Source organism: Oryctolagus cuniculus, chromosome 5, assembly GCF_051225735.1.
Source record: "Oryctolagus cuniculus isolate XC-2025 breed Fujian yellow rabbit chromosome 5, ASM5122573v1, whole genome shotgun sequence".
Classification (NCBI taxonomy): domain Eukaryota; kingdom Metazoa; phylum Chordata; class Mammalia; order Lagomorpha; family Leporidae; genus Oryctolagus; species Oryctolagus cuniculus.
In genome coordinates, this window is record NC_142871.1 from 163486185 (window position 1) to 163508562 (window position 22378).

The 22378-nt window shown below is 54.5% G+C and overlaps 1 protein-coding gene across 20 annotated transcripts in view; it reads right to left on the minus strand.

Moving 5' to 3' along the window:
• Positions 1-22378, minus strand: part of RREB1 (ras responsive element binding protein 1) — a 179414-nt gene that overhangs the window by 43680 nt on the left and 113356 nt on the right. For all 20 annotated transcript variants that reach the window (XM_089334480.1, XM_089334484.1, XM_070074444.2 and 17 more), the window contains one exon: positions 21840-22003. In XM_089334480.1, coding sequence (XP_089190606.1) covers positions 21840-22003 — 164 coding nt within the window. The remainder of the gene's footprint in view (positions 1-21839; positions 22004-22378) is intronic.

Sequence of the window (22378 nt, forward strand, 5' to 3'; positions counted from 1 at the left end):
TTGAACCTGTGCCCATATGGGATGCCGGCACTGCAGGTGTTGCTTTTCCTGCTACACCACAATGCCAGCCCCCAGCTGTTTTTTTTCTTTTTTCTTTTTAAAGATGCCTTATTTTGCTCTTGGGATTTCACGAGAGGAAGGGGAGGTGCTGGAACCAGCACACAGTGATGGTCTGGTGGGAACCTGTGACGGCTGAGGTTCAGAGGGGCCTGCAGCCCCCCAGCCAGATGGCACTCCCCAGTGCCGACTCCAACATTCACGCTCATTCCCCCAGCCCACACGGCTGCCGAGCGGGTTCTGTATCACCAGCTGCGATCTCAGGGCCGTGGCCTGTACCTGAACACGTTCCTCGGGCTGGCTGAGGCCCAAGGTGGCACCGCTGGCATCAAACTCTAACCACAGTCGACCAGGAGAAAAGGGAGAGGAGCCTCAGGCCCAGGCTCACACACCGACACTGCCCTTGAACAGCCTCCCTCAAGGCTGGAGGTCAGGGGGAAGCAGTGGCAGCAGCTGCTGACCACAGCACCCACTGGAGGTCTTCACCGAGCCGGCAGCAGCCTTAGGTTCCATGCTCAGGCAAGATCTCAGGGTCTGGGCCATACCATGGGAGTCCCGATCGGTCCTCCCAGCCACACGCTGACCAGCGGCACTGGGCTCCTTTAAGACTTCCATTCAGGGCCGGTGCCGCGGCTCACTAGGCTAATCCTCCGCCTTGCGGCGCCAGCACCCCGGGTTCTAGTCCTGGTCGGGGCGCCAGATTCTGTCCCGGTTGCCCCTCTTCCAGGCCAGCTCTCTGCTGTGGCCAGGGAGTGCAGTGGAGGATGGCCCAAGTACTTGGGCCCTGCACCCCATGGGAGACCAGGATAAGTACCTGGCTCCTGCCATCAGATCAGCGCCGTGCACCGGCCGCAGCGGCCAATGGAGGGTGAACCAACGGTAAAGGAAGACCTTTCTCCCTGTCTCTCTCACTGTCCACTCTGCCTGTCAAAAAAAAAAAAAAAAAAAAAAAAAAAAAGACCTACATTCAGCTGCCGCGTGAGCTGCCAGGGCCTGCGAGGTCCAGCCAGGCCTGACCTTGGACGTGATCCATGGTTACTGGCCCCCCTCCCCACCCGACCCTGATCTGCCTACCTTGGCCCCTGACAGTGGCAGCTGCAGCAACAGCAGCTACTCATTTCCTCCCCAAACACTCACAGGAAGTGGGGTGAGGAATGTGATGAGCCAGTAATGGCCCCTTCCCCTTTGCGGCCCAAACCCAGAGGGCTGCTCCCTCTCACGTCCATGCACTCAGCCGGTCGGCAGAGCCTCTCGGCCGGGAGGGAGCTGGCAGGCTGCCTGGCCTCCCACCCCACAGCAGACCAGAGCCACTGCGTCCAAGCTCCGCATGGATGCCTCCAGCAGCAAGGACTTCTCCACACGGTCAAAACCACCGTCCCCCGGGCCGAGTCAGAAACGCCCTCCTAGCTGTGCACACCCACCAGTGGCCTAGGACGGATGGCACCAGTGGACGTTTCCATCCACACGGCAGCTCTTCAAACGGCACAAGAGGACTGGTGCCGCCCCGCTGCTCACCGCCAGACAATTCCGGCCCCCAAGTGCCGATGGCAAGTCGGTTCAACCCTGCTAGTTGCCAGCTAACCTCAGTCTACTCTCCAGTTTGCAGGTACCCTGCAGGAAATTCTGGATGCAAAGCCAAGTGCGAACCTGGGTGAGCCTGGAGGGCTAAGGGCAAACGTGGCCGGGACGATACCCTCCGAAGGGGGCAAAAACAGAGCCTGGGTTGGTTTGGCTGTCTGGGTGACACAGTTCATCCACATCGCTAACTCCTCCCCTCCGCACTGGGGGTTTAGGGCCGTGTGTCTGTCTGTCCGTCTGTCTGTCTGCACAGCAGTGATGGTGCTACTTCGGAAGACTGGGACTCTCACGCTTCGTTGGTGGGAGTGAAGAATGGCAACCACCTTTTTGTTTATTTATTTGAAAGGCAGAGTGACAGAGAGGGAAGGAGAGACAGAAATATTCCACGTGCTGGTTTCATCACTCCCCCAGTGGCTACAACGGCCGGGGCTGAGCCATTAGCAGGGAGCTGAGTTGGGAGCAGAACAGCCGAGACGCCAATCAGCCCTGGGATAGGAGATGCCAGTGTCGCAAGCGGCGGTTCAACCCACTGTGCCACAATGCCGATCCCGGTAACCACCTCTTTGCAAAGCGGCTAGGCAGGGATCAGAATCTCGAACGTCTATACCCTCTACAGCACTGAGCCCAGCTCCGGAACTTTGTCTTAAGGACCAATAACTGGGCAGCACGCAAAGGTCTCAGTACAAGGACTGAAGATTCGCTCAGAGGTGGACACACTGCACACACACTAGCCACCACCAGACTGCCCATCAGCTGGCCTTGGCATTTTCACTGGCCATTCGCTCTGCTCTTCCTCCGGCCCTCCTAGTGCCCCTCCCTGCACAGCAGCCAACAAGAGCTTATCATTTGCCTAACCAAGACTCAACGTGCGCAAACTCAATGAGATGCTGTAGCAAACGGTGCTTAGTGGGAAATGCTTCGGCCACGAACACTGATGGCACACGCTCATTTTCTCGTTTCTTGGTATCAACGTGCACTCATTCGTAACAACATCGTTCGTAACAACAGAAGTTGACGTAAAATCAAAGTGTGCTTGAGTCTTGGAAATACGCTCCGCGGCACCGCGCTTCAACCACACTGTGGTCTTAGGCAGGAACTTGACCAGAACTGCCGGAGCCCAGGGAAACCTTCCACATGTGACAACCGGGGGCAGGCCTGAGCAGAGCTTAGTGCCGACAGGAGCCGCTGAGGAAGACGCGGGTAGATACCGACATTCCTCCCGCCAAGGTAGCCCTTCCTTTTCCAAAATCTGAGCTCTGTTTTAGCAGACGGAGAGCTGTGACGATACTGAAGAGATCAGTACACCATGGACATGCGCCCAGCGCCGGTCGAGGAGCTCCAGGGAGACAGACCAAGCCCTGACCTCCCTATTCCAAGTACCTCTGCGTCATCAGAGCTGGGAATGGGGGTAAGCTCCTAGCCACTCAGGCTGCAGGCTGCTCTGAGCAGCAAGGGGGAATGCGTGGTGGCAATGAAGTTCTGGCGGCCTTTGACCTGTGACACATTTTCGATGTGAATCCGGTTCTGCCACTGTGTAACATGGAGATTCCAACAGCTGGCTCCCTCAGCACTGGGTGATACGGCCGGTCTCCCAGAGCACTGGCTTTCACACTGTGGGCCTCTGATCAGCAGCAGCAGCAGCAGCAGCCGGGGGCTCGTTGCACAGCCGAGACCAGCTTCCCCACCTCCGCAGGCTGGGAGGCTTCGAGGCAGCGAGAGGCATGGCGACCTTCTTCAGCTGCTTGCACAGTTCACAGGTTTGGAATGCTGCCCCCCACTTTGATATATGAATTAAATCTCTCCCAGCCTCATCTGCCAACATGCCAGCAGTCTCTGTCTACAATACCAGGTATAAACACCTAACCAAAAATAGCTACAGGACCAGCATTTGCGGTACAGCAGCCTGGGCCACCACCTGTGATGCCAGAATCCCACGTGAGTGCAGGTGTGAGTCCCGGCTGCTCCGCTTCTGACGCAGCTCCCTGCTAAGGTTCCTGGGAAAGCAGAGAAAGATCACCCCAAGTGCTTAGGCCCCTGCCACCCACGTGGGAGACCTGGACAGAGTTCTAGCCTCTTGGCTTCAGCCCAGCACAGCTCAGCCCTGGCCTTTGCAGCCATCTGGGGAGTGAACCAGAGGATGGACAGTCTCATTTTTCTCTGTCTCTCCCTCTAACTCTGCCTTTCAATTAAATAAAACAAATCTACTAAAAAAAAAAAGTTGGGAGATTTACCATTCTTAAAACTGGAGGTCGAGGGTAGGTGAAAAATCCTTCAGGAAACACAAGCAAGTTTAAATGTGGCCCACACCAAGGCCCATCTGGTTGAAGCCGCATTCTCTAAGCAAGCCTGTATCTGATTTCGGGTGACGGTTAAGGGTCAGGAGAGATCCAGGTGCTTCTAGGATCTGCTAACACCCGAGCCTGCATTTCCTCGTGGGCTTGCTAAGAGGAGCTGCGTTAATTCATCTAGGGAGCTGATGGCATGACAAGGAAGGTCACTGTGCACCGAGCACCTGGCACAGCCTGGGGCCATCAAACCGGAGGCAACAGGTTCAGACAGGTTCTGGCAGCCTGCTTGCTGGTGCATCCTCACCTGTACCTACGCTGGCTTTTCTTGTCCAACAAAGCCTTGTGATAACCCAAGAGGAAAGAATAGGATTAAGCATCACAGCTCGACGACCTGTATCTCTGGCCAAAGAGAAGTGCGTCTCCAAGAGGGCTGGGGCACGTCATCCTAACAGATGCCTGGGGGAGGAGCCAGGGTGGGGCCTGCGCGAGTCGGGTTCTGTGCAAGTGTGGAGGTGCAGAGGGCCAGAGAGGGCGGCAAGCATCTGCGGAGCACTCCCGGGGCAGCCCTCCTCCCAGCACAAGGCACCTTCTAGTAATCTGGGTGTTGTTCACGCTCAGTCATGCCTGTCCAGGAGGCAGGGCACACCAGCCGTGCCAGGGCATGGCAGAGGGCCCGCTGAAGTGTGAGCAGCTCTGCTCACCCGAGAGCTAGCACCCTCAGAACAGTCCAGAAGCCAGCCCGGCGTGCGGCACCAAGCCCACTTTCTGTAGGCTCCCTGGCTCCGGCTGTGTTCTCGGTGAGATGCCCTGTTCACTGCACCCATCCTACCCCAGCCCCTCAGATGCCAGGAACCCTAATGCGGGGCAACCAGGCCAGCAGAGGCCAGGACTGAGTCCTCACCGGGAAGTGACTCTGACTGCCCCCTGCAGGATGGGGTTGGTAAGGACCACTGTCCCCACCCCACTCCCACTGTACTGACGGCCTCGGGGCACACTGTGGGGTCGGCAGAGGATAAGGCTCAATTTCATTAAAGTTCAGGAATCTCAACCCAAAGCAGGGGTGCTTCGGGGGCTCATTCTCATGTTCCCAGTGCACAGACACTGCTGGGAGTTATCTCCACCTCCATGGCTTGTCAGCCCAGGAGTCAGGCCCCGGACTGGCCCAGGGGGCTCTGATACTTCTGGCTGGACCGGGGTCTCGGGCCTCAGCTTCCCTGCAGCGTCCACGTGGACAAGGCAGTTCCTTCCCTGTCTTGGTCATGGGTAAGACTCGTCTGCATTCTTGGAAAAAACGCTTTCTCAAGACAGGCTGAGCCGGCGCTAAGAGGCCCAAAGAAGAATTTTTTTTAAAAAAATGTTTATTTGAAGGAGAGCAAAGATATTAAGAAACAGATTCTCCATCTGCTGCCTCACCCCCAGTGCCTTCCACAGCCCGGGCTGGGCCCAGGCACGCCAGGTGCCAGACAAACAACCCGAGTGGCAGGGACTCCAGCAGCTGAGCCAGCGCCCGCTGCCTCCCAGGGCGTGCAGGAGCAGGAAGCTGGCTCAGAAGCAGAGGCGAGCCTTGATCGCAGGCACTCGGATGCGGGACTCCGTGTCCCGAGAGGAAGTTCACCCTGCTGCCCTGCAGTGTCCACCTCAGGGCCCCAGCGTCCTTGAGGGTAGAAGGACACAGGTGGCATGTCTTCCTCTCTTTTCCCTCCAGCCACGCCAATCCTGGAAGCTGCTGGCTGGGACAGGGCCTCCAGCTGTTGACTGTCCACTTAGAAACCAGAGGGCATCCCTGCAGCTGTCAGGGCCCCGGCCCCCGCCTCTCCCCGATTTTCATATCCAGCGGAGGAGGCTTGGCAGGCAGCCCTCTCCCTCAGTGTCAGCTTGTCCAAGGCCTCCGTTAGACATGGTTCCCAAGTGCGGGACCTCTGAGCCAGGGGCTCAGGGCAGGCTAAACCTTCATGCCATTCTCTCTCCCCCGCACCTGCTCCTTCTCACGCACCCAAGCCTGTGCTGTCCAATGTCAGGGCCCAGCTCCGTGTAAACTCCCAGGCTCTTACACCAAAAATGTCGGCGGTGGTGGGAGCTGGGCTCTCTCTCACCCAGCCAAACCCTCTTGTTTGCAAAGGGTGAAAGCAGCCGGCACTGCGCGGATCCGGAGAGACAAGCACACGGCTCCCACCACCCTCCAGCCAAAGGCCCCTTACGAAACTCAGGGTGGCTGCTGTGCCATGTGGGGGTCTGCTTCCTCTCCAGGCTACACTCCCCCGGCTTCTTCACAACCTCCCTCTCCCTACTGCTGGGCCCCGTCCTAGGAGAGCCTCCCGTACCTGCGGTCTCAGGTGATACAGTCCCAACAGAAGAGACCATTCCTACAGAGGCCTCACGAGCCCAGAGGCACCCCATGAGACAGCTGTGCTGCGGCACGGCTCGCATGACGCGGTCACGCCCAGCCCGCCCGTGAGCTCTGCGGAGGAGTGGAAAGGCCGTGGTCTCAGAGACACAGCTCATGGGGCTTCCAGGCATGGCTGAACCTCAGGGCTCCCACCTCGAGAGAAAGGCCTTGCTAACTAATAGTGCCACTCCGCAGCCTTCCCTGGAGGAGGAAGGAGAAACACAGGGGCCGCCACACACCCAGGGGCACAGCTCAGACGCAGGGAAAGGGAAGAGCCCCTGTACTCTGGGGACACCAGGGAGTCCACGGCGCCCAGTTCAGGGGCCAGAGAGAAGCAACCACGAAGGGGAAGGGAGAGGAACCAAGAGGGGAGAAAGAACGAGCAAGTGCAGCCACGTCATGGTGGGGGATGGGTGTGTGACGGGGGCTCATGCGAGGGCCTTGCCTTTCAGCAGTGCACTCGTGGGAGGAGCCCAGGCACAGGAGAGGAGGGCTCAGGGTCTGGGCCGGAGCCGCGGCACCCCCTTGGGTGAGCTGTGCCACGTGAGCACGCGGAGTCAGTGCGGCGCAGACACGTACCCACGAGCCGCTGTGTAGCCGGGTCTCTGGTGTAAGGAAGCGCCAACAGCCCACGGGCACACGCGTGTGCCGGGAGGAGGCAGGGATCCAGTGTAGCGTGTGCACACACACACACACACAGAGGCAGAGACTTCCGTGCTGCACTTCTGTGTTGGGGGGGCAGGGGGCAGGTGTCGCTGCTCGCCGTCCTCCACAAGGACTCAGACACACGGACAGCGATGGGCACATCTGATGTGTGCTAGCACCGGCTTGCTCAGCCCAAACAGGTTGGACAGGTTGGATATTTAAACAAAGGGGGAAAAACGCGACGTAGAAAGCCCGAGCGAGCGAGCGTGACCGAGCGTGCGCGGCCTGGGGACCGGCAGCCAGTTCCCCGCAGGTTTCAGTTCTGTGACCTCCAGCTGCAGCAACCTGGCCCCCTCGCCCCTCCAGGCTGCTGTGTTGTAACACTCAACTGGACACACACCCGGATCTGCTCTAGGTCCTCAGAACCCACGGCCAGTGGCAGGCGGGGGAGGAGGCCGGGCTGGCTGACGTCAGCTCCGCACGCCTCGTCCCACCCCCAGCCAGCCTGCCCCTTGACTGCTACAGCCCACTTCCCAGCCCTCCCGGCCGGCCGCCCGCCCGCCCGGACGCTCAAGTGCGGGCAAGCAGGCTCCAATTCTGACGCGACCCAGCAGTTTTACCCTGGGAAGGGCCTGTGAACCGTCTCAGCGGGATCTGTCAAAAACACCACGCTGCCTGCACCAGAGAAAACTCCTCCCACGCCCGCATCACCTTCACAAAGCGACAGACAGCACGACTCCTGCCCAAGCCATGAACACACGATCAGCCAGGCGGACCAGCAGAAAAACCCATCCCACTAGGAATCGCATCCTGGATCCGAGGAGCAGCGAGGGAGAGGAGCAGGCGCGGCCGGTGCCGAACGTGCCCCTGCCGCCACGGCGCGCTGGGCTGCGCTCCCTCTCTGCTGTGAGCCTGACCTGCTCCTCCCAGAACAGAAAGTAGGCACTGGCCTCAAGTGCGGTCTTCAAACGTTCTTTCAAAGATGATGGATACAATACAATAAGCTGCGCTGATTGTCAAGGGCGACAGAAAGGAGGTGAAAGGGACGTGTCAAATGCAGCAAGGACAGGACAGGCTGGAGAGGGCGTCGGCTTTCAGCTGCGAGACTTCCTTAGGCTCTTGATCTTGAAGGAGAACACGGTTCTGTCACAAGTCCCCATCGCCTACTCTCTCGTACAGAACAGGGGTTGGGTAGCTTTCTCCTCCAGCACTTTTTTTTTTTTTTTGACAGGCAGAGTTATAAAGTGAGAGAGAGAGAGAGACAGAGAGAGAGAGAAAGGTCTTCCTTTTCCGTTGGTTCACCCCCCAACGGCCGCTGCGGCTGGCGCACCGTGCTGATCCGAACGCAGGAGCCAGGTGCTTCTCCTGGTCTCCCATGCGGGTGCAGGGCCCAAGGACCTGGGCCATCCTCCACTGCACTCCCAGGCCACAGCAGAGAGCTGGACAGGAAGAGGAGCAACCGGGACAGAATCCGGCTCCCCAACCGGGACTAGAACCCGGGGTACCGGCACTGCAGGCGGAGGATTAGCCTAGTGAGCCATGGCGCTGACCTGCGCTTTTTAAAATGCAAAGCAAAACTTCTGAAAGGGACCTCAGACGCTCATCCAATAGTATGAATGCAAATATGCACCAAGAAACGTCAGAATACCACGGATCAAGACTTTTTCTTTTTTAAAGAAAGAGGAACTACTAAGGTAATAGGGAAGGCTGCACAACTCAGAGATGGAACTGCAGCAGGCCGTGCACAGCCACCCCACAGCTCACGGGCTCCCACAATGCAGCCCGCTACCCCCGCTGACAAAGGCGCCCGTTTTCTTGCTTTTGTAAACCCACGTGCTTAACTGCACATACAAGGGGCCTGCTGAGTTAAACGTCTTTTTTTTTTTTTAATGAACAGATTTTCAAAATTTCGCTTAAAAATTTTTTAATCATTTGTGTGAGAGGCAGAAGACAGAAAGCTCTTATCCACCGGTCCACTCCCTCAATGGCCAGGGCTGGGCCGGCCACAGCTGGGGGCTGGGAACTCAACCCAGGTCCCCCCCCCCACACACACCCCGTGAGGAGCGGGAAGCTGGAGTGAGACGCCGGGGTCTCAGCCTCAGGTGCTGCCACACGGGCTGTGGACAGCTCAACCCCTAGGCCAAACGCCCGGCTCTGGGTTAAACATCTTCAGAGACGAGGGAAAGGAAAAGAGCTACAAGGTACTGGGTACCTAACACGAGCCAGGGACTGGGCTCACCTTGCGGCCTTTATTCAATCCTCACTACAGACGTGCAGGTAAGCACTATTCCCAGCCCCGACGAGGGCTCGGAGGCGCCCCTGACGGCTGCACACGGCGTGTGCCTCAGCCCACAGAAAGCAGAAGCCAGGGCACTCACGGGAGGCCCAGAAATGCCGCCCAGCGCCAAACAGAAGCGCTTGCACTTCAGATGCAGCCAGGGAGACGTTAAAAAAAAAAAAAAAAAAAAAAAAGGCTGCAAATGTGGAAATACAACCACACAACAGACAAGGCGACAAGTGTGGAAATTCAACCACACGACAGACGTGTGTGGGGAGGTACCTCAGACAATCTGCGGAGAAATGCTTGCTCTGGGGGGAAGTGGCGGGCCTCCCACGGGGGTGGGCGCTCCCTGAGTGACAGGCACGTCGGGTGGCACCACCAAGGGAAGGGGCATTGCACGTCTGTGATTTTTTTTTCTTTTTTTTTTTAAGATTTATTTATTTGAAAGTCAGAGTTACAGAGAGGCAGAGGCAGAGAAAGAGAGAGAGAGGTCTTCCATGTACTCGTTCACTCCCCAGATGGCCGCAATGGCTGGAGCTGCACTGATCTGAGGACAGGAGCTTCTTCCAGGTCTCCCACGTGGGTGCAGGGGCCCAAGCACTCAGCCCATCATCTTCTACTGCTTTCCCAGGCCATATTCAGAGAGCTGGGTCGGAAGTGGAGTACCTGGGACTTGAACCGGCACCCAAATGGGATGCCGGCACTGTAGGCGGTGGCTTTACCAGCTACGCCAGAACTCCAGCCCCACGTCCATGAGTTTACTGTCCTGCCTTGTTAGAAAGCTTTCTAAGGTGTATCAGAAGGAGGGCTGCTTCAGCACAGAGCACTGGTGATGCTAAGAACTGCTTAGAGATTCAAGTACTATCATCATGACACTGCCACATAGTCACTGGATACACACTACACGTAAGGATCTATGCCCAGCACGGCCATGCCAACTCTAGGTACCATGAAAACTTGGTTTTTGCAGTCCTGGCACTGTGGCACAGTGGGTTAAGGCGCTGCCAGCATCCCAGATGGGCGCCAGTTTGAATCCTGGCTGCTCCACTTCCCATCCAGCTCCCTGCTGGTGTGCCTGGGAAAGCATCGGAACATGGCCCAAGTGCTTGGGTCCCTGTCCCCCTTGTGGGAGACCTGGATCAGCCTGGTCCAGCCCCAGCCATTGTGGCCATTTGGGGAAGTGAACCAGTGGATGGAAGATCTGTCTCTGTGTCTCCTCTCTCTCTATAACTCTTTCAAATAAGTAAATCAATCTTAAAAATAATCTCAGAGCTGCAGGCGGCGTCACAGAACACAGGAGTGACCCATGTCAAGCCCCCTCCACACCCCTGAAGGACATCTCCTGATTTGTCTTTCCCCCTTGCAAATGAGATTCTTCAGCTGTAGACTGCAGGAGACGCACAGATTTCTAATGTGCACCGCGTCCTTCCTGTGGACGGAGCTGAGCCCCCGCTTCCCACGGAGGCACGTGGCAGCAGCCGGGAACAGCCGGTTAGAGATGGGGCTGGCTGAGCCTTTGATGGCCTTGTCCACTCTCAAGAAGCAGCAAACACCAGAGCCAGCTACAGGGCACCCTCAGACGCTCAACACGACCATCGCAGATGGTCACGGGGCCTCTCCTCTTGCTGGGCCCGGAGGGGAGAGACGCGACTGCTCCCTGATCCTGGAGGACCCTGTCCTCCCTCTGCCTCTCGTTCGGAGCAGGCACCCGCTCCAGACACCCAAGTGCACTTGTGCGTGCCAAGGGCTGGCTCGGCCAAAGCATCTGAGAGGAGCGTGCTAAATTCAGAGCCTCTGCCGTCACATTCTGCAGCTCGAGTTCTCTTCAAGCACACTAGGGACACATAAGCCTCTGTTCCCGAAGACGGCCTGCTCTCCAGAGGCACCCCCCAGGGCCTGGGCCGCCTGGGCTTAGCAACAGACACAGCCGTGCCCTGTGCGGCGGGACAAAGTCCCAGGGAAGTCCCTTCCTCCCCCTGACCTTCCGCCACAGCTGAAATGAGGAGCATACTTCCCCGCTCTTCGGAGAACAAATGGAGAACTTGGATAGCTCGCCCCCGCCCGGGGTCTTTGACACATCCTTAAACCTACACATGCAATCCACAGCTCTCTGTGCGGCTGCAGAGTCTGTGACGGGTCTGCACACGAGGAGCGAGGTGGAAATTAATGTTTCGGTTTCCCCCAGGCAACGATGGGCTGGGAAGACAAACACCCATTTCGGTGACGGGACCGACTCCAGATGAGGTCTGTCTCAATCCTCTCTCGCGAGAACGCCTGCATGGCTCCGCAGCCCAGCACTTTCTGGAACCAATTTTGAAGACTGCAAAGCTCAAGGCCCTTTTTCCTACATGGAGCTGTCCCAGAGGGCGTGCTCTGGCTCAGTTTCCCGCGTTTGTTTTGGAAGACGAGCACCGCTCAGTGCGAATTTTCAACGTGGGAGCCAATGATCAAAAGTTCGGGGCAGTTCTAAAGCTGGAGCCACAGCGATGTTGCCGCGATCCGCGCTCTGCACCGGGCGGCGACCTGCTGTTCTGCTCCGAACGGGCCGTGGCTAGGAGGGGCTGCGATGAAGGATTTTTCAGACCTCAAAACCTAAGAGCCTGCAGACAGGGAAGTGGCAACCAGAGACGATACACCAAGAAGGTGTCTCCTCCAGTGCTTCTCCAACTGAGTTCTCACAGGCGTCACTCGCACCAAAACAGAATGACTTCTAAAGTACCTCGCAAAGCTCTTTGCCAGAATTAAAGAGTAGGAAGTTGGGGGTTTCTCAGAGCTGCAACGCAGCGGTCAGCATGACCTCACGGAAGGTAATTTAGTATTTTTCCTTACGCTGTGACATTTATTGTAGCTTCCTAATATAATTCCATGGCTGGTCCTCTTATAAAACTGAGATAAGGGAACTCTACAAATAAAGACGGAGGCACCTTAGAAATAAGCGTTGATCTGGAAGCACACACACACCCCACAGGGGCACCCGTCATCCATCCACTCGTCGGCCCCAGGAGCAGGGGCGAGCAGAGCCGAGGTTCTCGGCAGCACTAACCCCTTGGGGAGGGGGAGATCTAGAAAGCCACACGGCAGAGGCCCTACCTCCCCCATCCCACAGGACAGAGACTGACAACCACAGCCCAGAGCAGCGCCGCTGAGGGCGGGCCTGCAGCACATACAAACAAGGCAGAACCGACTCCGCTGGGTGTGGAGCACCCGGGCACCCAGGGAAGCCGGGGCAGGTGCGCTCTGACGGCTCAGCGTGGCCACAGCTCTGGGGCCCTGGCGAGGTGGGCATCCCCCACCCCAGCCCAGCAGGTGCCAATGGGAGAGCAGCAGCGCCAGGGAAGTGAGGAAGAGAACACCGGTCTGAGGCACCCGACGTGCACGGCCCACCGCCTGCCTCCCGTGCACACCAGGCCCTCGGCTTCCAGGCCCCGTGTCGTCCCTGCACGCCCGTCTCAGTGCAGTTCTGGCCCCTGATTCACGCGGTGCAGGTTTGTGGCTGGGAGAGATCACAGCTCACCGCTGGAGCGCGGGCTCTGGAACGGATCCACCGGGGCAAATAAATCTAACTACACTCTCTCTGGCACATTTTTGTAAGTGTGCTCACGTTTTTGTAATTTTCTTTCCGAAAGTAGAGTTTCGCCAGCAAATAAAGGTGGTAATGATTTCACTGTGATTGATGACTGAAAACTGGATGCGCTTTTAACCCGTTAACTGCAGCTTTCTGCGGGGAAGACAATATAAACGTAATGTCGTAACCTTAAATATTCCAAACAGGGGCTGGCGCTGTGGTGCAGTAGGCGAAGCCCCCGCCTGCGGTGCCCGCATCCCACATGGGCCCCAGTTTGAGACCCGGCTGCTCTTCTTCCGATCCAGCTCCCGGCTAATGTGCCCGGGAAAGCAGTGGAAGATGGCCCAAGGACTTGGACCCCTTGTACCCACATGGGAGACCCAGAAGAAGCTCCTGGCTCCTGGCTTCGGATCTGCTCGGCTCCAGCCATTTGGGGAGTTTATCAGCAGATGGAAGACCTCTCTACCCCTCAAATAAATAAAATATTCCAAAAAATGTTTGTTGCTGAAATGTTGGCTTTAATGTATTCACAGGCAAAACAAAACCCAAAAACCCCACCTCTCTACTTATTCTCCGGTGTCATATAAAAACTGGTTCTCAGTACAGTTTTCCTCCAGAGGACAATGACAACCGTGAGTGGCCATCGATTTCCATGTACCGTTTAACATTCTTCTCATTGCATTTTCTTGAGGTGTATACAAATAGCACACCAACTTTGACAGATGAAGTGACTGAGAGACACAGAAGCCAAGGAACCTGTCCAGGCCACTCACAGATGGTCACTACAGGGGCCAGCCATGCGGCACCTGCACACCATATTGAAGCACCAGTTAGAGTCTCAGCTGCTCTAATTCCGATCCAACTCCCCACTAATGTGCCTGGGAAAGCAGCAGATGATGGCCCAGGTACTTAGGTCCTGCTCCAAAAAATTTAAGATTATTTCTCCGTCAATCCACAGATGAAGAGAAACAGGTCAAGTAACTTGCCTAGGGCCACGCAGCCGGTAGCGACACACAGCACAACGCACAGTAATGCAACTCGGCCAAAACAGGTGCCCCCGCAGCTACTCCACGCTCACCTCGCACAGCGGGCAAGCTCGCAGGATGACGGGAGTAGCTGAAGGTTGGAGACGACCCTGCATAGCTGGGAAAGGAGAAAGTGCAGGAACGCACAGGACAGGAGCACCTGTCATCCCTTCTCAGACAGAGGTTAAAAGCAGAGTCTCTGAGGCCGGGCAGCCTGGGTCACCTCTCATCTGCAGAACGGGATGAAGATGACGTGGACTTTACAAGGCACAGCACGCAAACACAAGAGGAGCTCAACAAGGAAGGGGAAGATGCGAACCCTGCCGTAAACCAAGCAGACCTGAGCACACATCCGCACCGCGCTCCACCCGACAGCGGCAGAGCACGGGCGCTTTCCAAACAGATGTGGGCCGGTCCCCAGGCCCAGGGCCATACGCTAGGCGACGGCACACACCTCAGTCAACATACGGGCACTGAAGCCATGCAAAGCACATTCTCCAGCTGCAGAGGAATGAAATCAGAAAGCGAGGGCAGGAAGAAGTGTGGGAAGCTGCAAATCCACAGAAACCGAACAACAAAGTCCACAAATAACCAATGCGTCAGGCCGGCGCCGCGGCTCACTAGGCTAATCCTCCGCCTTGCGGCACCGGCACACCAGGTTCTAGTCCTGGTCGGGGCGCCGGATTCTGTCCCGGTTGCCCCTCTTCCAGGCCAGCTCTCTGCTGTGTCCCGGAAGTGCAGTGGAGGATGGCCCAGGTGCTTGGGCTCTGCACCCCATGGGAGACCAGGAGAAGCACCTGGCTCCTGCCATCGGGTCAGCGCGGTGCACCGGCCGCGGCAGCCATTGGAGGGTAAACCAACGGCAAAGGAAGACCTTTCTCTCTGTCTCTCTCTCTCACACTGTCCACTCTGCCTGTCAAAAAACAAAAACAAAAAAAAAAAAAAACAAAACAAAACAAAACAAAATAACCAATGGGTCAAAGAAATGCACAAGAATTAGAACATTAGAATGAATGGGAAAGAAGACACAACACAGAACAACCTACAGGATGCAGCTACAATGCTTAAAGGGAAACATATGCCCCTAAGGGCCTGTCTGTATTAAAAAAGAAGCTGTCAAATCAATAACTCAATCTTGTCTCTTACAAACCCCAGAAAAAGAAGAGCAAATCAAAACTACAGCAAGCAGAAAGGGAAATGGTAATGTGTAAAGCAGAATGAAACATGGAATAGAAAAAATAAAAGAGAAACATCAGTAATACCAAGCAACAGTTCATTGAAAGTATCAACAAAGTTGTCCAATGTATAGACAGACTAACCAAGGGGAAAACAAGATCCAAATCACTAGAACCAGGAACGGAGGACATGACTACCAACTTCACGGCATACAGAGAACCACAAGCGCATGCAGCCAACTCCACTGCTTAGACGGAGTGGACACAATTCCCAGAAGGCGGGCATCCAGCAGGCCTCCCAGAGGCTAAACTGTATCAAAATATCTACCCAGAAAGAGAGGCCCCGAGGTTTCACTGGTGAATCCCACCGAACATTTAAAGGAGATGTAATAGCAATTCTGCAAAAACAGTGCAGGAGGGAGTGCTTCCCAGATCTTTCTATGAAGTCCGTGTACTTCTGATACTGAAACGGCTCCCTCGTAAGAAATGCTACACGCCTGAAAGGATTAGCATATCTGCCCCGACCGAATGGATAAAACACAAGGTATACATGGACTGAAACATCACACAGCGCCTCATAAATATGCATAATTTTAATATGTGCATTAATATTGCTTTAGAAGATTTCTTGAACAATTAAATTGAGTCATAAGAGGAAAAGCCTACCCATGGTGAGGTATCGCCTCCCAACTGTGAAGTGGCTGCTATCAAAAAAGACAGAGGGTGTTGGTGAGGCTGCGGGGGAAATGGATTGGCCGTGCACCGTCGTGGGACTGTCGGTGAGTGCAGGTGTTATGGAGCACTGCACAGGAATTCCCCAGAATAGCGAAAATAGTACCAGCACCAGAAGACCCCGCACTCCCCACCACCAGGCATTTATCCAAGTGAATGAAACCAGGATCTCAAGAGATTCCCGCACTCTGCTGTTCACAGCCAACATATGAAAACGAGCTAAATGTTCACACATTAACCAAGAATGAAAATGGGTATGTGTAAAAGAGACCCAAGAAAACTACAGACCCGCATCTCTTAAGAATACAGACATAAAATCTTTACCAAAATGCTAGCAAGTCAAAGTTATGAACATGAAAATGCCTGTAACTACGACCTAGAGATCTTCTCCCAGGATTAAAGTCAGTTCAACATCCAGAGAAGAACAGAATAGAACAGAAAGAAAAACCACTGGACACAGATGCAGAAAGTGAGTGCAAAAAACGAAATCCAAACCTTCTCATGACACCCAGGAAACCAGCCATAGAATCAGACTTCCTCAAACTGATAAAAGGCGTTTATGAAAAATGCCCAACTCACATCATGCTGACTGGGGGCAAACTGAATGCCTTCTCCTAAGACCAGCATATCCACAGTCCTCACTTCCAGCCAGGTCGAGTGAACAAGAAAAACACACAGCACCTAGCCCAGAAAGGGGAATAGCAAGCATCTGCTCCCAGATGCCAGGATGCTACGCACGGAAATCCTAAAGAACACACTCAGTGACTACCAGAAGGAACCAGCAGGTCAGTCAGGGCACAGCAAACGGATCCACAGGGAAGTTTACTTTTCAGGATGTTTCAAAGAGGCCATGGAAAAGAAATCACAGGTAAGTTCATTGTGGTGCACAACTTTTTTTTTTTTTTTTTTTTTTTTGACAGGCAGAGTTAGAGAGAGAGAGAGAGAGAGAGGTCTTCCTTTTTCCGTTGTTGGTTCACCCCCAAAATGGCCACTATGGCCAGTGCTGCGCCGATCTGAAGCCAGGAACAAGGTGCTTCCTCCTGGTCTCCCATGGGGTGCAGGGCCCAAGCACTTGGGCCATCCTCCACTGCACTCCCTGGCCACAGCAGAGAGCTGGCCTGGAAGAGGGGCAACCGGGACAGAATCCGGCGCCCCAACCAGGACTAGAACCTGGGGTGCCAGCGCTGCAGGTGGAGGATTAGCCTAGTAAGCCACGGCGCCGGCCACCCTTTTTTTTTTTTTTTTTAAAAAGATTCATTTATTTATTTATCTGAAAGGCAGAGATGGGGGTGTAAATCTTCCATCCGCTGGTTCACTCCCCAAATGGCTGCAACAGGCTGAGAGTGGGCCAATCCGAAGCCAAGAGCTTCTTCCAGGTCTCCCACATGAGTGCAGGGGCCCAAGCATTTGGGCTATCCTCCACTGCTTTCCCAGGCACATTAGCAGGGAGGCAGATCAGAAGTAGAGCAGCTAGGACTTGAATGGTGTCCACATGGGATGCTGGTGTCACGGGCAGAGGCTTTACCTGCTATGCCGCAGCACCGGCCGCTTGATTCCATTCTTCTATACACAATTTGAAGTACCCTTGAGTCTATCTATATACTTATAATGAACAACTGAAAAATGAGAAAACAATTCCACGCCAGGAATAAAATAGGAATAAATAACAAAGTAAATATAAAACTTTTACTCAGAAAACTGTAAGACATTGTTGAAAGAAATCTAGAAAAATCTAAATAAATGGAAAAACGTTCTGTAACTGGATTGAAAAACTTAATAATGTTCAGACAGCAAAACCCTCAAGTTGATCTGCAGATTGAATGCACTCCCTGTAATTACTCCAGTAGCTTCTTCTGCAGACATTGACAACCTGGTGCTAATGTTCACACGGAAAGTAAGCAGCCAGCAAAGCCAACACAACTGTGGAAAAGATAAAGGTTGAAGACTCAAACTTCTTCATTCCACAATTTATCAAAAAGCTACAGTAATCAAGACAAGATGGTATCAGTTTTTTCTTTTCAAAGATTTAATTTTTACTTATTTGAAAGGCACAGATACAGAGAGAAGAGGAGAGACACAGAGAGAGAGAGAGAAATCTTCCATCCAGTGGTTCACTCCCCACATGGCTGCTGCAACAGCAGGGGCTGGGCCAGGCCAAAGCTAGGAGCTCAGAGCCTCCTCCAGGTCTCCCACTTGGGTGCAGGGGCCCAAGGATTGAGGCCACACTTCACTGCCTTCCCAGGTGCATTAGCAGGGAGCTGGACTGGAAGTGGAGTAGCCGGGTCTTGAACAGGTGCCCATATGGAATGCCAGCATCACAGACAGAGGCTTAACCTACTGTGCCCCAGCGCCCCAGTGGTACCAGTCTTAGGCCAGATATTCACATCAAGGGAGCAGGAGAAACGAACCCTTACCTTCAGAGTCAAATGACTTTCGACCAGCGTGGCAAGACATTTCAACGGGGAAAGAAAATTTTCAGCAAATAGGGCAAAAGCCTCATGTGAACCCCTCCCTTATACGATACACAGGCATCAAGTCAAAATGGATCATAAGCTATGAAACCCAGGAGACCCCATGCACACTTCCTCGGGTGGTTGCTAGCAAAGAACAGAAGTGACAGTGCCCGCAAGGATGTGGAGAAACTGGAACCTTCGCACACTGCTGGTGAGATCCACAGAGGTGCAGCCGCACGGGAACACAGGCGGGCGGTTCCTTAAAACGCTGAACATGGAGTTCCCGCAGGAGCGAGCTATTCCGCTCCCCGGTGTCACCAACACAAATGCAGCCGCAGGTCACTCAAGGCGTCGCATGGCAGCATTATTCCTAGCAGCCAAACAACAAGAACAACCCAACCGTCTATGCACTCGGAGAGAACGAAACGAGCACAGCCATGCAACAGGCTAATACTGGACAAAAAGAGAAATTAAAGCCCACTGAACTGCACACTTCTCACGGGTGAAACGTGTGGTATACGGACTGTATCTCAATAAAAGCGTGAAGAAATGAAATGCACGCCAAGTGTGCAGCCAGGGCTGCAGGGCCACAGCGAGGGCTGTCTGGGTCAGCTGCTGGCAGGACGCCAGGGCGACAGTGAGGTGTGTCTGATACGTGCATCTGCTCAGCCACACACATGGTCTCCACATGAGCCACTGGGCCAGGACTGGCGACGTCTCACGGTGATCAGAGCAGTGTGGTCAGGGCCAGGACAGCCTGGAGGGGTCTCACCACTATTTGGGAGCCGTGCAGGGAGCTCCTCTGGGCAGGGGCGCTGGGGAAGGCGGGGAAGTACCCCAAGCAGGGAGCAGGCAACACCTTTTGGACCATGCTTAGAGGACAGCGAATGCGGAAAAGATCAGGAGTTTTTCAGGAAATGAGGACAGAAGGAGAAAACGTGAACAGAGGAAAAAGGATGCCAACAGGACATCATGGTGGTTAAAAACAATACAAAACAAAAGCCAAAACAAAGACAAAGTGACATTGGGGGCGGTGCTGGGGTTCAGCGAATTAAACCACCGCCTAGAGTGTCAGCATCCAATATGGGCGCCAGTTCCAGTCCCTGCTGCTCCTCTTCCAATCCAGCTCCTTGCTTATGAGCTGGGAAAGCAGTGGAAGATGGCCCAAGTGCTTGGGCCCCTGCACCTGCCATGTGGGAGAGAGAGGTGGATAAAGTTTCTGACTTTGGCCTGGGCCTGGTCCAGCCCTGGCTGCTGCGGCCATTTGGGAAGTGAACCAGTAGATGGAAGATCTCTGTCTCTCCCTCTAATTCTGGCTTTCAAATAAATAAATAAATCTTTAAATAAAAAATAGTGACACTATTCACTTTCTTTTTAACACCCAAACACACCCCTAAGAAAGAAATTAGGGGCAAAGAAGAGGACCCATCAGGACTGATATTTATATGAAGGAAAAAAAAGCAAAACAATTAATTAGAATTCTTTAATAAAATATTCCTACCTTTCATGAGTCACGTTCTACTTCATTTTTAGGAGTTGAGACTGAGAAATCTACAGCGTTTAGTTACTGCAGCCTAACTCAGAAATGCAAATAGTAATAAGAATGATAGATACCATTTACTGAGTATTATATGGCCAGAACTGCTCCCTGTCTCCTAGTCCAAAAGTAGACAGTATTTTTAAAAAAACTTATTTTGAGGCCGGCAAAAAACTTATTTTGGGGCCGGCATTGTGGCATAGCAGATTAAGCCGTGACCTGTGATACCGGCATGCCAGCTGAGCAATGGGTTTGTATCCTCGCTGCTCCACTTCCAATCCAGCTCCCTGCTATGGCCTGGCAAAGCAGCGGAAGATGGCCCAAGTGCTTGGGGCCCTGCACCCACATGGGAGACCTGGAGGAAGCTCCTGGGTTCTGGCTTCGGCCTGGCCCAGCTCTGGTCATTGCCATTTAGGGAGTGAACCAGGAGATGGAAGATCCCTCTCTCTCTGTCTCTCCTCTCTCATGTAACTCTTATCTTCAAATAAATAAATCTTTTTAAAAAAATCTCACTTTAAAGATTAGGAAGCTGATGTACAAAGAGGTGAAATGACTTGCCCGGGGTGGAAATTTACAAGTGGCAGCTGAAAGCTGAATTCAGGGCCCGATTCTCAAGTCCACTTTGCACCCCAGCTGTGTGCCCCAAGTGTACCATGAGAGATGCACAAAACGACTCCAGGTGGAACAAACTGGGCCGCCTGACAATTTATCCATCACCAACAGAGCTAACGTATGCATTTCACGATAGGGTCACATTTTGGCCAAGGATGGATTTCCTAGATGACGGTGGTCCCCGAAGATGACAATGGAATTGAAAAATGCCTATCACCCAGAGATGCCATAGCCACTGTGGTGCCCACACTCTCACGGCCTGCAGCACTGCTGGTGTAAACCCAGGGTGACAACAACCGATGGCGGTACGGGTTACCTGTCCCCTGCGGGATTTACCGTGACTCACAGCGTGCTCCTGGCTGACTGGGTGCGTGCGACGCAGGCAGCAGCCGCCTCTCGCTGGTGGTTACAGAGTCCCCTGACCGCGTCACGGCCCCGTCCACCAGCTGACCTGCCCCATCCCGGTTATCAGGGGAACTCTTAGGATGCTCGGCCAAGTGTCTCTGTTGTTATGTGACACGTGACTACCATTACATGAAAGCTTTTGTTTGAGATAAACACATAAAAACCATCACTCAAGTTTTTAAAAGACGACGATCATGACCGGGAAGGAATATAGGAGAATAAAAACAGCCTGATTTGCTGAGGTGATCTTTTGAGTACTTTTTTTCTCCCTCTTGAAAACTCTAGCAAGTGTAGGGACCAGCGCTGTGGCGCAGCGAGTTAAGCCTCCTGCTGCAGGGCCCATATCTCACAGGGATGCCAGTTCGAGTCCCGGCTGCTCCACTTCTGATCCAGCTCCCTGCTAATGGCCTGGGAAAGCTGCTGATAACGGCCTGAGTGCTTGGGCCCCTGCACCCACATGGCAGACCTAGATGAAGTTCCTGGCTCCTGGCTTTGGCCTGGCCATTGCGGCCATCTAGGGAGGGAACCAGCAGATGGAAGATTCATATTCTCTCGCTCTCTCTCTCTGTCACTCTGCCTTTCGAATAAATAAAATAAATCTTAAGAAGGAATTCCCTGACTTTGCCAGTTTTCTTTTTCTTCATCATCTCCTCTCTTAGCTTGGAGCTCCAGGCCACTTCCACTGTATGAAAAGCCCAGACATTTGTTTTGAGGCAAAGGCCCACAGCGCATCTGGTAGGCATATGCAAAGAAGTGCTTAAACAGCAAGGCTACAGGAATGCCACTCGAGTGGACCCCATCTCTGGCACCCAAAGAAAGACACTCCAACCAGCAGAGGGGAACGGCTGTGTTTCATCCTGAAGACCCCAAAGGGCCACACACCCAGCCCAGACCCTGTGTCTCCCAGGACGAGACACCTCTGACTCCCTGGACATAACACAGGCAAACAAGACCACCTCTGGCTTTGAGAGAGGGGGACAGACTCAAGAACTCTGCGGACCCTGAGGCAAAGCCCTCTGATGGCCCGGCGGCCGCTGGACCCTCCGTCCGCCTCCAGGGGCCTGCCAGCCAGCCGCCCGGGCCAAGGACGCCACACCCACCTGTGCATGTTCCCGTTGGTGGTGAAAGACTGGCCACACACAGTGCACTTGTAAGGCCTCTCGCCGGAGTGGACCAGCATGTGGCGATCCAGGGAGCTGGCCGAGCTCAGCGACTTCCCGCAGATGCTGCACGAGTGGTCAGCTCCTCCAGTGTCCGTGTTGTGCTGCGGGAAGCAATTACAGCAGAGGTCACTCGAGGAGGGCAGGCCCGGCGCTTTGCAAACGAGGTCTGCAGCTTCCTTGCAGACCAGGGAAGCTTCTCATGAGGTTCCCCCCTCCCCACCCCGTTTCATTAGAAGTATCTTCCCAAAGGGCCCAAGTCTACCAGGAACACAGGCAAACGGAGTGTTTTGTAAGATCTTCCTCCATCCCCATGTTCCGGTTGTGAAACGCCTCCATGGCAAGGCTCACAGAGGCACAGCAACGGGGCAGGTGCCTCTCATCAGCCAACCGCATACATCAACGCCTCTGAGCGGCACACAGCTACGAGGCCAGTACAGGAAGCAGGGTCCTCGCAGGGGGAGTCGACGTCCGCTCCG